This window comes from Onychostruthus taczanowskii, unplaced genomic scaffold, assembly GCF_017590055.1.
Source record: "Onychostruthus taczanowskii isolate IOZ18803 unplaced genomic scaffold, ASM1759005v1 scaffold64, whole genome shotgun sequence".
NCBI lineage: Eukaryota > Metazoa > Chordata > Aves > Passeriformes > Passeridae > Onychostruthus > Onychostruthus taczanowskii.
The window spans coordinates 3,033,431-3,047,886 of record NW_024504122.1 but is presented as its reverse complement, the minus strand read 5'-3'; the positions used below and the strand labels follow the sequence as shown (position 1 = coordinate 3,047,886).

The window sequence follows — 14,456 nt, the reverse complement described above, 5'->3', positions numbered from 1 at the left end:
GCATGTTGGATTCAGAGCCTAATACAGCAAATTTTGTACTTCTCCTGCCACTTAGTGGCTGCAGCTGATGCAGCACCACATCCCTGGCTACACATTCACCAGAGACTACTCTGTGACGTGGAACAGGCTCATTTCTGTTCAGGTGCAGTAAAAACTGAATAGGGACAAAGAGGCATTTGAAAACATTTCACTTATTTCAAACTCTCTGAAATCTGTCAGGGCCCTCACAAATCTCACTCTGCAGGATGAAAGGATATTAAAAGGATGATTACTCCTGAAGGCCAGATATTTTGTGAAGCAGCAGCTTTAATGATACTGCTGGCAGTGCAATATGCCTCCCTCTCCATCTCTAGGATTCATAAGGATTCAGCATTTCCCACTACGAGGGAGTGCCTTTCTGCTCTGCAAAAAGAGGCAAGGTTGTCACTGCTGTACCTGACAGGAGCTCTGATTGTGGCTGTGTGCTCTGTGCCAGGCTGTGGAGAGGGAGCAGGAGCACAGCCTTCTGTGCCTTCGTGCACAGCCTTTCCAGAAACAGCTGCAGTGCCTATCTGTCACCAGGACATAGACAGGAGCACAGGGAAAGGCTTGGATAACCAGAGCTGGAGGGCTTGGGCTTCATTCACTCCTGTCACTGATGGCACTAAGGGAAATAGTCTGGTTTGTCTTTCAGATCCTAGATTGTGTTCCAGGACAAATGCAATCAGGAAAACAAATGTGTAGTTCACTTCTGCTTTGATCACACTTAATCAGAGCAGTGATAGTGGTAGCTGTGCCAGGTGCTCTGAGAAGGAATTGATGTTGTAAACCACGCTGCCCTTCAAGAGGGTTTAGACAGGTCTGGATCTTAGAGAATCATTTCCCTGGACTGTCATGGACTTTTAACAAAATGAATTGAACCGTCAATGAACATGCTAATGAACATGCAGCTCAGTTTTGGGAATGTAAATCAGCTGGCAAAACACCTGCCAAATCAAGTGTCTTATCCTAACGTAATGGGTGACTAAATACACATTCCCATGCTGGAGATTTAAATAATCCTTCAGAGCACCGTGAGAGTACCAGAGGCTTTGGCAGACAGAGGAAAACCTACGAAAGAGGATGAACAAGCTGCAGAGACTGGTAAAACATCTATTTTACTATTATTATTGGCAGATTTTTTTTTAATTAGAATTTTTATAAGGCTGTGTAAGTACTGTCAGGTTTGCATAGAATTGTTTTTCCAGTTCATCACAGTCCTTGGGATAAAGCTGACAGACTAAAGGCTCTCCTGGCAGCTGCACACCACCACGGTGGCTGGGAGAACACTGCAGGAGCTGGGCGTTACGGAGGGCTTGGGAAGGTCACTCTGTAAACACTGCTCAGCTCTGAGCACAGAGCTGGCCCCGAAGGGAGAAAGAAACCATTCTGCTTTAGCTCATGGTCACAAAAGAGCTCTGTGACACACGACTTGATAGGGGATGTATTCTATAATGAAAGCAGGGAAAGGAGCGGAAGGAGTGGTGTGTTCCTAGACATTGTAAATGAAAAAGAAATGTTCTGTTGTAGGGAGAGGAAACTCTCTCACCTGGAGAACGAGGATAATGAGGAATAGCAGAGATATGAGGTGCCCAATCCTTAGCTCAGTTCTGAGTAACAGCACAGGAAAGTGGTGTAGCCGTGGAAAGTGCAAGCGAAATGTATCTGCTGCTAGCTGGGAGAGGAGAGCTCAGTCTGCTCTTGCTGCAGGCTTGGAATAGTCTGGCTTTATTTTCGTCCTGGAGGACATCATGTCTCGGGCTGGTATGGAAGTTATTTAGAAGAAAACACTTTGAGGAAAGGGAAAGAATCCAAGATTATTTGAATTTGTGGGTTTAGAGCTATTGTGAAATTAGACCAAAATTTCCTTTTCTTTGGTGGATGGCTCTGTAAGAAGAAACTGAGCAGGTAAAGCAAAAAGAGGTCCTCAGCTTTGGGTTATTTAAGTTCCCAGGGTCACTGGGGTCATATTCATGTAGCAAAACACAATCTGGCCTGAGGTGCCCTGCGCTGGCTGGCAAACAGCCGAGCCTGAGCATGGGCTCTTTATGTGACACTAGAGCTTTCCCAGCGGGAGGGGATTTTAAGCAGTGGGCTGACAAAGGCCATCCTGCCCTTGGGCCACCCAGAACATTGTGCAGGAGTGTCAGGCTAAAGACCAGGGACCCCCAGCATGCTCAGAGTGGTCTTGAGATGTGGAACAGAGCTCCCAGTCCCAAAACTCCCACAGGGCACGTCTTGCTTGTCACAGGGTTTCACCTGCAGATGGGGAAACCAAAGGCACAGGCACAAAATAGTGGCAAAAAGCTGTATGGTTTTGCTTGTCAGCCTGCCAGTGAGCTGTCAGCTGCTGAGCTGGGCCAGCCAGGACAGCTTGTTCTGCACCCTTCAAAAAGTCAAGAGCCCTGACTTTTATACCACCACCGATCCTGTGATGCCACGTGAGGCAGCCCCTTCCCCAGGCTCAGCAGTGCTGTCACTGGGCAACCTGAGCAAGTGGCAATAGTGGTGAAGGAATGTCCCCAGGGAGACCTGAACATGGCATGGGAACCCCCTGTCTGCCACGTTTCACCTGTCTCATAATGCTGAATGCACAATTACAGGCTGCTAGAGAAGCACCACAGGAAAGACACTCTAATCTAAAATATGTGTAATTGTCATGAAAGGACAGAAATAACAGCACACCAAGGAATCCCAAATGCACTGGGTATACATGGCCATGGGAAAATCCCCCAGCTCAGTCTCAATGTCTTTTGAGTCAGTTTATTCTGCACAAAGAAGGCATCTATTGTCTGCCCCTTTCTTCAGCTTCAGAACAAGATCCTGATCCTGACAATATGTGCTGCTGGGATTGGAGGCACCTTCCAGTATGGTTACAACATCTCCATCATCAATGCCCCGGCCTCAGTAAGTACTGCTGCCCCGAGTGCCTGCCCTGACAGACCCTGGGTGCTGCTGGAAATCTGCAGGCTGTTGCTGCTGCTGAGGGCCAGAAAGCAAGGATGTGTTGTTCCCTCTGTGTAATTCACATCCAGAGCACAGGACTTTGTTGTCAAAAGCTACCCTTGAGCAGGACCTAGTGTCACAAGTTTATTCAAAAGCTTTGTTTCAACTGCTTTAGGAAAATTGAATTCCTAAATTCAATATGCCAACCTTGCCCTTAGATTGGAAGTGAGACCCATGAAATCAGTTTTTAAATTACCAAAAATAACCACATAGAGATATAAACCAGCTGTGACTTTTCAACAGCAACAGTTTCACACCCTAAACTCTTTGCTAAAAACACAACTAAGAACTGGAGGAAACTGGAAGCATAAACACAGGATAAATAGATATATTAATAAGGGAGCCCTTCCCCATGTCCTTCCTGTCTCTGGTGGCCCTGCAGCTCTGTCCTTCTCTCTCAGTACATCCAGGTGTTCATGAACACGACGTGGCTGGAGCGCATGGGCGTTCCCCTGGAGAGCAGCATGGTCCTGCTGCTCTGGTCCTTCACCGTCTCTGCCTACCCCCTGGGGGGCCTCACCGGGGCCGTGGTTGCTGGGCCCATGGCCATCATGCTGGGCAGGTAAGAGGTGCTGGAGTTAAGCTTAAGCTTTGCAGCTTCCCTTAGTCCAAGAGGAATTAGGATTCCTACAGCAAAATACCCACAGTGGTTAAAAATAATGAATATCTCAAGGCTCATCGGGGAACTGCTTTTTCCCCACATTACCTTCTCATCACATTCCAGCCCAGCTGAGGGGCTACCAGCATTTCAGCTCAACTCCTTGCCACAGTACCCACTTACATAATCTCTATCGTTTTTGTGCCCAGTTTTCTGCTATGCTTTTAAATGGGAAATCATAATGGATGATATAATAATGATATGATATCATAATGGATGATATAATAATGATATGAAATCATAATGGATGCTGTAATAATGATTATCATAATGATAATGGATCAGACTAAGGATTTTTCTTCAAACTAAACTGTGGGAATGACACTAGAAAAGCAGAGGGTGCTTACAAAGAGCAGTGGGTGCATCCCAGCTCCTCATGTCTCACAGGCTGTGTATCCACACTTTGGTCTGAAATATTTCAGGAAGTATTCATTAAGTCTCCACGGTGGGATTTTTTTCCTCTGTGCTTGAGTCTCTGAAAAGTATCTGTCTTACTTCATGCATCTTTCATACACAGTTCTATTTATTATTGGCAGAAGAAAAAAAAAAAAAGCAAAAAAAAAAAAAAACCCCAAAAAAACCCCAAACAAACAAACAAACAAACAAAAAACCCCCAAACAAACAAACAAACCAAAAACAAAACAAAACAAAAAAACAACAAACAAAAAAACCAAAAAAACCAAAACAAAACCAAACCAACCAATGTTACCAACATAAGCTACATAAGCTTATAGGAAATTAGACTTTGCCTCCCTGTCTCTTGACCCCAAGATTTTCCTCAGTGTGCTATCACTTTGGTTTGCTCCTCTTATACAATGAAGGAGACCCCATTATGGTTTGCAGTCCCATGACTTACTAGTTTCATGGTTATAAAGACCTGAAAGGATAGGGTTGCCTAAATCCATTAACATTTTTGAGATTTCACCCTGTCCTACTTTGGAATAAAATCATATTCCATCATAAATAAGAGAAACAAAGACTGACTGGTAAGGCAGTGGGCAGGGACTAGAGAGCATTTCTGGCAATAATAACAGTGTGGGTCAATAGAGCTCTTTTTTCCCCTGGTTTTCAGCAGAAATTTCTCCTGGGACACATGAAAACTTCCTGACAAAGTTTCACAATGATTACACAATTACATGAAAAATGCCTGTTTCAACACATTAGCACTTTCAGACCAAAATGCACATGGCTTGCTGAGGGAATACTCCTCTCCATTCCAATGGGAACTGTGTGTGGGAACAAGAGCCCTGAAGCTGGGGGAGAACCTGGTGGGCTCAGAGAGCCCGAAGGCAGCACTGCAGGGACACGCTGAGGTGGCACAGGGACGCGTCCTGCAGGGCTGGGGTCACCAGCAGCTTCCGTGGTGGGGCTCCAGCCCTTCTGCAGGTGCCACCTGCCAGGGGAACACACGTGTGCTCACAGCTGTCTTGTCTCTCAAAAGGAAGATGTCCCTGCTGCTGAACAACGGCTTTGTGATCATAGCTGCAGCCTTGTCGGGGTGCAGCCGAATGGCCAAATCCTTTGAAATGATTATGCTCAGCAGATTTTTTACCGGCGTGAACGCAGGTATGGCAACGTGAGAAATGTGAAAATTGCCAGTCACATGCTTTTAAGATTTTAAAATTTTAATAGTAATAGAATGGTTATAAAAATAGTAATATAATTAGAGTAATAAAAATTTGGAAAATCAGGATTAGGACAATACGAGACAATAAAAACAAAGAGTTATGGACGGTCCAGGTACCTCTTTCTGGACAAAATAAGCCCAAAAAAGGACCCACGTTAACAGAGGATTAACCCTTAAAAGCAATAGCCTGTTGCATATTCATACATCTCATACATGATGCATAAATTCCATTCAAACAAAGGATTCTGTCTGGTCAGTGTCACCTTCTTCCTCTGAATCCTGACGGTATCTTCAGGGCTGAGCGAGGTGGGGAGAAGTTTGTTTCTTCTGATAAGGGAGCAATAAATTCTTTTTCTCTGGAAGATTTAGGTGTCCTGTAGCTGCTATCTCAGTGCAAGTACCTCATTCCTATCTTTAAAAAAAGTATCTTACATAGCATAGCTTCTGTTTTAACATTATGTTATAACTTAAAACTATATTTAACACTCTACTGAAGAAAATTAAAACAGCATAACTTTCTAACATAACACATATAAATTTTAATATTTGCAAAAAGACAATCATAAAATATGCATTTTTCACAAAAAATATAGAAGGTGAAGGTGGTAACAATTAGAAAAAAATCAAGTGGGAATGATCCAGGATATTAAAGTAATTAATCCTTTAGGCTGACCAGACACATGTAAGTGAATTAAGAAGTTGTATATACAGATTTTATACTTTGCTTCTAAGGCCTTTCTTTTAAAGCATACACAGGCAGGGTGGTTTTGTGTACTACACATAAGCATCTCTGTGCACAGGGAAAATTTGAGCTGAAAATGGATTCCCATCTGCTTGTAAGAATGTCAGTCACTCACCAGCATGAGCACAAACACAAAAGCTTTTGTAGAAGTTCATTCCAGGAAATGATCAATATAAGGGACTTAAAATATGAAATTCCCCTCAAAAGGGGGAAGTCGAGGGAAACATTGCATATAATCTTGGATTTGGTGCTGAAAAGACCACAGGGCTGAGGCCCTGACAGGTTTCAGTTTCATTATCCACTGCTGCTGATGAACGTTGAGATGTGTATTTCGTTGCACAAGGACCGGGGTGAAATGGAAGGTTTGGGTGAATAACAAGCACTGGTAGATTAGTTATCACATGGCCTGCAACGGAAGAGTGCAGCTGGCAACCTTGAGGTGCTGCCTCCATTTATTCTTGTCTGCTCTGCCCACAAGCTGAGGTCAGCATTGTCTGCCTTGCCCAGGTGTGAGCATGAACATTCAGCCCATGTATCTGGCAGAGAGCGCCCCAAAGAAGCTCAGAGGAGCTGTGGCCTTGACCTCTGCATCATTTACAGCCCTGGGGCTGGTGCTGGGGCAGGTTGTTGGGCTCAGGTAAGGTAAAGCAAGCAGCCCCCTTCCCTTCCCTTGCCTTCCCTTCCCTTCCCTCCCCTTCCCTTCCCTTGCCTTCCCTTCCCTTCCCTCCCCTTCCCTTCCCTTGCCTTCCCTTCCCTTCCCTCCCCTTCCCTTCCCTTGCCTTCCCTTCCCTTCCCTCCCCTTCCCTTCCCTTGCCTTCCCTTCCCTTCCCTTCCCATCCCTCCACATTTGCCAGGTTGTAAAAATCCTCTGTAAATTGTGTTTGTTTTTTCTCTAGGGAGCTCCTAGGAGGGGAGGAGAGCTGGCCATTCCTTCTAGCAAGCAATGTGGTTCCTGCCCTGATCCAGCTCACAGCTCTGCCTTGGTTCCCTGAAAGTCCCAGATATCTCTTGATTGACCGTGGAGACAAAGAATCCTGTATCTCTGGTGAGTTTAGGGTGACTGTTAGCTCATGGGAACATGTGAGACTTGGGCCCCAACATTTTTGGAATGGTGTCACAAATTTTACATGTAGGAAGTTTCATATCACATAGTAAATATGATCACTTCCTCCTTCCAAACTAAAGAACATTCTATAATCTTACATATATTTGACCTATTGAGGGAGTTGAAAGGCATCTTCCTACAACAGGCTTATTTGCTACAGTAATAAGGTCAAAAGGTAAGACTTGTGTTCACAATGGCAAATATGTTTTGTAACTATGAAGTGAAATAAATGCTGGTTGAAGAGCTCAGGATCAAAGCTGAAGCCAATTCATATTAAAGGATTTACTTAGATTTGTGGCATACAAATCCTCAAATGCAGAGTGGTTGGTGTTATTTTGTGGGAAATATGTGCTGTGTACCAAGAACATCTTAATTGCCTGCATTCCCCAGGGAAGGCACTTGAGATCTGAGTCAGAAGCATGGCTGCTAAAATGGCACTGTTGGGAAATACTCAGTTGTCAAACAATGGTGAGGGATTTGCACTCCCTTTCTCCCAAATCTTTCAAGTGGCTGCACCACAGCTGATGAACTCTGTGGAGGTCACAGCATGATCTCAGGCTCTGTCCTGCAGCTTTCTGTAGCCATGACCTGCTGCTCGATCCCTCACCCTGCAGAGCAGCCCAGGAGTAAGGGGTTGCCTTGTCCTTGCAGCACTGCAGAAGCTCAGAGGCACCAGCGACCTGAGTGCAGAGCTGGAAGAGATGCTGGCAGAGCAGGCTGCTGTGAAAGGCCAGAGAGCAAAGAACCCGTGGGAGCTGTTCCAGAACGCAGCCGTGCGGCGGCAGCTGGTGAGCGTCGTGGTGCTGAGCAGCGCCATGCAGCTCTGCGGCAACGACTCGGTGAGCAGAGGAGTCCTGGGACGTGCCTGGGAGCTCTGGGGATCAACATTCTGGCAGCAGGAGAGGAATGAATAGTGTCTGTCTGCCTGTGGAGATCTTCACGTGTCAGGTGTTTGGTTCCCAAAATACACCTGTGCATTATGGGAAATTCAGAAGGATGCTGTCAAAATAGCCTGTGTGACAGTGCATTGGTCACTCTGCACGGTCCTACAGGAAAAACAAGGGGATGTATTTTCAGATGTCTTCCCTTACTGCTTTCTCCTTTCTTCTCTTCACAGATGTATTTTTATGCAGCTTATGTGTTCCAAGAGGCTGGAATTCCTGAGGACAAAATCCCCTATGTTGTAATCGGCACAGGAAGCTGTGAGCTGATCACATCTGTCACTTGTGTGAGACTCTCAGTGCACTCTGGTGATGTGCAGCCTCTGCTGGCAGGGAGGAGGCTGTTAATTACAAACTTGGGGTTTACATTGCTGTTCATGCCAAGGAAGCCCTTTAGGCACAGGAGCCAGGCTGTCTGTCAGCACCCCCAGCCCCATGGGTTAATGCAGAGGTATTTGGTCAGACACTGCCATCACTGGTTGAAATCTCTAAAAAGTGTAACTCTCTTGCTTTGTGTTCATATGGATGGTGGCAGAGTTTAGGTGCAGCTGGGACAATCTCATCTCCCCTGAACACCCTTCTTCCTGACTCCTGCCACCAGAACTTTCTTTTGAGGTTTTTTTTTTTTGCTATGAAGCAGACAACATCCTAAAAGTTATTGTAGAGCGAACTAGGCCTGGAGTATTGAAAGGTAAAGACGAAAAAGGCAGGAAATAGAAACCCAGGTTAAATATCTTGCTTTATTTCCCTGTGTTACTTTGTGCAGAACATGATCATAGACTATGCTGGTCGGAGGCCTCTGCTGCTGGGGGGATACATCTTCATGGCAGGATGGGCCATTGTCTTCATGGTCGCTCTGAGCCAGCAGGTAACAAACTTTACTGAATTATTTAAGTGGAATGGAGTTGGGCTTTGCCTTTTACATGACTGGGGTGTTCAGTGGTGGCAAATAAGTGCCCTCACTGGTTTTCCATTGGTCTCTGTGGCTGTAGACTCAGATTAGCTGGATGCCTTATCTCAGCATGGCCTGCATTTTCGCCTATATCCTGAGCTTTGGAATCGGACCAGGTCAGTTCCCTCAGTGTTTTCAGTGGAACTTTTGGGTACTGCAGGGGTTTGCAGATGTGTGCAGGCATCTTATTGAATCTCTCAGACCCTCTTTAGCTGCAGCATACTCCAAGGAACGAGGCAGTTCCTGCCAGTGCTGTTTGGCTGTGTCACAGGGGTTTGGTGCCCCTGGTCAGTCAGTGCTGTGCAGGGCCAGGCTGTGCCCGTTTCTCTCTGTGTCATATTCCCCCTGACAGTCATCCTGGCTGTGAGGCCAAGGCACTTGGAAGTGATTCTTGGCTTAAATAGATGACAAGCTTTTGATTTGCTGCCCAGTCCATTAGGTCTGTAAACCAGAATTTCTAATGCTTCACTTTAATCCTAGAAATTGTTGGCTATGCCATCTGATTATTTTCTTGCAGATACGTGGAAGCACAATTGCCACGTCTATCTGTTAGCCTACTATTGTGCCCTTCTGTGGCAGAATACACTAGTTTCTGGGGGTGGGAAGGCAGTACACGGGATGTTGTGGATGTTTGCATGATGAATATAGAGATGTGAGGCTCTGTTTGCTCACACGAGTTCGAAGGAAGGCAGGTAAGAATAGAACCAAGCTGCCAGTGTCACATGCCACACAAGTTGGCAATAATTTCTTGTCCCAGTCCCTACAGTGCCATGGAGTTGAATTAATTATAAGCCTTTCTCACAGTTGGGTCCTGGTAAGAATAATGTGGATTACAAAATCTTTCCTGGCAGATCATTCTAACATGAGAAAGTTTGAATAATTACCCAGTCCCTTAATATTTAACCTAAAAATTTACCTCTTCATGTTGGCTTTTCTTGTTAAGATGTGTTCTCTTGTTTTTAATGTAATGTCAACAACATTATTAACTTTCTTGCCATTTCTTTTTCCAGCTGGTGTAACAGGAGTTCTGCCCACAGAGGTTTTTGATCAAATGTCCCGACCAGCTGCTTACATGATCTGTGGCTCCCTGCTCTGGTTCAACCTGTTTCTGGTGGGAACAGCCTTTCCATTCATTGTGGTGCGTTCCCAAAGCAAAGCAGCTCTTTAGTGCTCTGTGCAAGAGGGGGGCTCTGGTACTGACCAGGAAAAGAGAATATTGCAAGCAGCAAGATAGCACTTCTTTGAAAAGTGTCTTTATGAGGACAGTGGCCAGAACTCCTTTAAACCAAACTTTCTCGTGTTCCCTTTGGTGATTTCTGATTTGAGGTTGGGAGTGGAATCATTTGGGGGATGAATGGTCAATAATCCTTGTCTGTGCTCAGGGAGAACAGCTGGAACTGGAGATGTGGTGTGGCAATTTCGCTTTGCCAGACCCTGGCTCTATTCCCTAAGAAGCAAAAAGGGAGCAGAACTGCACAATATACATTCCTGTCTTATATCCTACTGAGGGCTCCCATGTTATACAATCATATAGAGAGAGAAAGACAGAAAAAGACATTTTAAAATACTGTTCTTGCTATGTCAAATTTCCCAGTCCATGCTGGGGAGCTGTTGCATCCAGGCGTGTGAGGCTCTCACCAAGATTCACAGAAATACTCCCTGGGTGACTTTAGACCATGCAGGAAGAGGAATTAGTGGCTTTTTTGTCATCATACAGAATGTCACCAACATTGTCTTGTTTTTTCCTCCTCTTCAGAAAAGTCTAGCACATTTCTGCTACATCCCATTCCTTGTGGTCTGTGTCTGCACTGCCCTCTACGTTTGGTTTTTCCTTCCTGAGACAAAGGGAAAATCCTTCCTGGAAATCTCGGAGGAGTTCAGGAAACGGAACTTCAAAGCTAAGACCCGTGGAGGTTTCTATAAAGGCCCTGAGGAGATCAAAACCACCACATTGTAGCAGAAGAAAGGAAGATGGTATCTGGGAGGATTCTGCAGTGAATTCAGCAGTGGCTGTGTGCCCTTGCAGGGACACAAAGAGAGAAGTTAGGGTCAATGTATTACTCTTGGGTTCTTAAGTTCACCTTGAAAACATAAATTTGAACTGATAAATCCAAGCAAAAGTTCAATAATCTGTTCTCAGCTTTTAGTACTGAGTAACACATGCATATTTTAGAATGCATATCTGAGAGTGACAGAATGATGCCTTATTCTCTTATCGTCATACAACACCATGTAATGCTTTAGAAAATTTCTTCAGAATTTCTCCAAACAGTAACTTCCATCTCAGAAGTCCTTCTTTCCTTGCCCCTGAATCTGGGCTTTCTAACACAGAAATTAATGCGATTAAATTCTGTTTTCAGACACCAGATGAAATTTTCAGTACCTTGTCTTGGTGCTCCCGTTATTTCTGTTATTAAGTGATTTCAAATAGACCCCTGCTTGTTAAGCAATAGTGAGCAGTTAATTATTTTCAGCTATAAAAACATGTGACAGATGGATTAGAAAGAAATCTTCTAGTACTTGCTAAGTGGCTTATTATACAACAGACTTTTGGGCATTGTTTTGCAGACTATTTATTCTGGACTGGTTTTCTTCATGGCTTGTTTGTTGTCTTCCAGTCCTATGTTGTAAAGCACAAGTAATTCTCTGGTCCAGTTTGTCCTGCTCCCACGGCCGCTGCTGGTGCCTCTTGCAGGGTTCTGCCCCTGTGCTGTGCTGAGGTTAAGTGTGGTGAGGAGGTGCCACGGCAGCAGCTTCAGGTCACACCACAATGTTCTCTGCAGCACGTCCGTGCTGTCTCTGCAGAGCACGTTGGTAAAGACCCAGATGTGAGATTGATTCTTTTCAGTTAACCTGATACAGAGCAGGGCAACACTCCTCACTGAACGTGGCCTTTCACAGGCTTTGCCTTGACTGTTACATTTCTCCCAGTTTCTTCTCAAAGTCATAATCAAGCCACCTCTTTTCTTTTGACTTTGTATGGAAGGCACAGCGCTGCTCATGTTTACAACAATTACATTTTCAAAATAAGTAGGTAAAGTTTCTTTCAGTGTATTTTTAAACTACATTTTAAAGAAAAATGCAGCATTTTTGAATAAAAAGACTGCACAAATTTCTGGAGTGTATTAGTGTCATGCTGGGCATGAGTGGAGCAGCAAATCTATTTCTCAGAAGAGGATTCTGTGCAACAACTCTTTCACTACCCAAAGTTTATAACATATGAAAAACAAAAGTAAACTTTTTTCCGTTGTGGTTGGTGCTGTTTTAAAAGTCATTAATATATAGACATGGGAAAGAGCAGCTAGCTCTGCTCTTGGAAAACACTGAGATTTTGAAGTATGCAGGATTTTGAGACAAGACAATCAAGAGCAGGACTCCACAGAATTGGGAACTGAAGAGATAATTTACATTACTATAGTTTGGAGAGAGCAGTGAGGAGCAGATGGAAAGAGTGAAAAACAAACTGAAAGCAAAATTGCCACTACCATCATGATGGTGGAAAAATATTCTGTAATTCCTTTGTGAGGACCAGAGGAAGGACAAGAGAAAAAAGTGGAGCACAGAGTGAAGAAGGGCAAGGGGTCAGTGGGGAGCATGCAGGGTAGGAAGCAGGGATGGACTGAGCAGACTGCCTGGGCAGAGGGAGAGGCTGGAGCGTACAGATCAGAGAAGGCAGAAGTCCTCCAGTGTCCAGAGGTCCTCCCTTTGGCCACTTCTGTTGCCACTCCCATGAGTCAGGACTGTGCCTTTTCCTAGAGCCCTGCAAGGGCAGAGCCATCTGCACCTGGCAGTATGAAACAGGCTTGGTCAGAAATTATACCCATTTACACGTTTACTTGACTTCCTGACTTTTAGAGGCAGTCCTGTGAGTACATCTGGCAGAAAACATTAATTCCAACTTTCAGCATTTTTTTCTGACTGTGGCCTGAAATCAGAGGTCTATAAACTGATTAAGCAAACACAAACAGTGGTTACATTTCAGTTGGTCTATGTTGTTAAATTTTAATTGAAGCATTTAACAAGTTGGTTAATTGATACTGAATTAAAACACCTTCAGCTGAGAAATCTATGACACTTGTTCACATTTTCTTATATAAAGTGTTAGGCAAAACCACATTTTGAAGTGATCCTCACAGACTCACAGTTGATATTACTGTTTGCAAATCAAATAATTGTGCACTGTTGGATTGATTAATAACCATCAACACTAGGGAAAACTACTATTGCTGCTGTCCTCAAACACTGCTCCCCTGCACAAGCCAGCTCTCACTTGCAGCCAGCTGGTGTTGGGGTTCTTCCAAAGAAACACAGCATCCTAGCCTGGGGAAACACCAAGGGCAGCCACTCACCAGGAGAAGGAATTCCCCCCTAAGCTGTTTGAATAATTTGTAAAAGCCTTTTAACAGAACCATCTTGGACACTGCCCTTCAAAAATTGTGGATAAAACTAAAGATTTTACAGTCAGGGTTTAAAACTGACATTAAACTTCCCTAGCATCTGCCATATTTTATAGGGATACAGAGCTGAACTTTCAGCCAATGACCATTACTCTTTAGGAGTCAGTTGGTCAGTCAGCTGGTAACAGCAGGGTGCACAGGCATTGTCTGTCTTGGCCAAGTAGGGCTTTAAAGGCTTTTCTGGATTCAGGCTCAAGGTAGCAGTCAGGAACTTTCCCTTTGGATGTGATGACTGATTACCCAGCCTAATGGGGAGTCCAAGCCAGCCCACTCCAGTTTGCACCAGTCCTTGGACTTTGACTTCCATCATGCTTTCCTCCTTGTCCTTTGCTCATCTCCCACAGCTCCTACTGTCCCCAGCTGCTGCCAGAGCCCTGCCAGGAGCACACAGCTCACCAGCTATCCTCAGCTGCATCAGTAACACACACAACAAAACAAACCACACAGCAAGAGCTTCATAAAAACCAAAGGGAGCACTAACACTGCAAAAGGACAAAATTGTTGCAGTAAGGTAGAAAAATCATAGAGAAAGTCTTCATAAAACCAAGTCTGCTCTCCTGGAATCAGCGGCTGGCCTTGTCAAAGCCAGCATTTTCCAGATTCCCATGTGAAAGGAATCCTGTTGTGAGCAATTAGTTAACATAACAATCTATTCCTGGGTAAAAAAAAAATAACTTACACTTGCATAAACTGTTTTTGCATTCATTAGAAAACTGAAAACTAACTTTCACAAACAACTGTCCTTGCACATAGGCACCAAGAGTTTGAGTGATCAATCAATAGAGAACAACAACTGGTTACTAACCAATAAAGTAATTGTCAAGAAAACTACCAACCAATTGGAGTCCCACACGAGGTCTGTAAAACTGTATAAAAAGGAGTTATGTGAATAAAGAATGGCCTTTTTCCACCATGAAGAACATTGAGTCCTGTGTGATTTATTCCCATAC

The 14,456-nt window shown here is 44.4% G+C and overlaps 1 protein-coding gene across 2 annotated transcripts; it reads left to right on the top strand.

Annotated features, from left to right (window-relative positions):
* Positions 1-611: 611 nt before the first annotated feature.
* On the top strand, positions 612-14,407 carry LOC121344479 (solute carrier family 2, facilitated glucose transporter member 11-like). Of its 2 annotated transcripts, XM_041420480.1 has the most exons (12): positions 612-1,122; positions 2,827-2,925; positions 3,426-3,586; positions 5,124-5,248; positions 6,559-6,688; positions 6,948-7,096; positions 7,808-7,995; positions 8,274-8,384; positions 8,864-8,965; positions 9,090-9,165; positions 10,060-10,187; positions 10,806-14,407. In XM_041420480.1, the coding sequence occupies exons 1-12, from the start codon at positions 1,102-1,104 to the stop codon at positions 11,004-11,006; spliced, it is 1,491 nt and encodes a 496-aa protein (XP_041276414.1). In that variant the 5' UTR covers positions 612-1,101; the 3' UTR covers positions 11,007-14,407. The 2 variants fall into 2 exon arrangements, 1 of the variants encoding a protein (XP_041276414.1); XR_005953834.1 differs by lacking the exon at positions 9,090-9,165 and having other exon boundaries at positions 10,806-10,825.
* Positions 14,408-14,456: the final 49 nt, after the last annotated feature.

What these genes read in the sequence shown, in the direction of transcription:
- LOC121344479 (XM_041420480.1), top strand. Translation starts at nt 1,102, where the DNA reads ATGAACAAGCTGCAGAGACTG. An exon ending in ATGGCCATCATGCTGGGCAG is followed by an intron (nt 3,587 to 5,123) that starts GTAAGAGGTGCT and finishes GTCTCTCAAAAG; the next exon opens with GAAGATGTCCCTGCTGCTGA. An exon ending in AGCTCTGCGGCAACGACTCG is followed by an intron (nt 7,996 to 8,273) that starts GTGAGCAGAGGA and finishes TTCTCTTCACAG; the next exon opens with ATGTATTTTTATGCAGCTTA.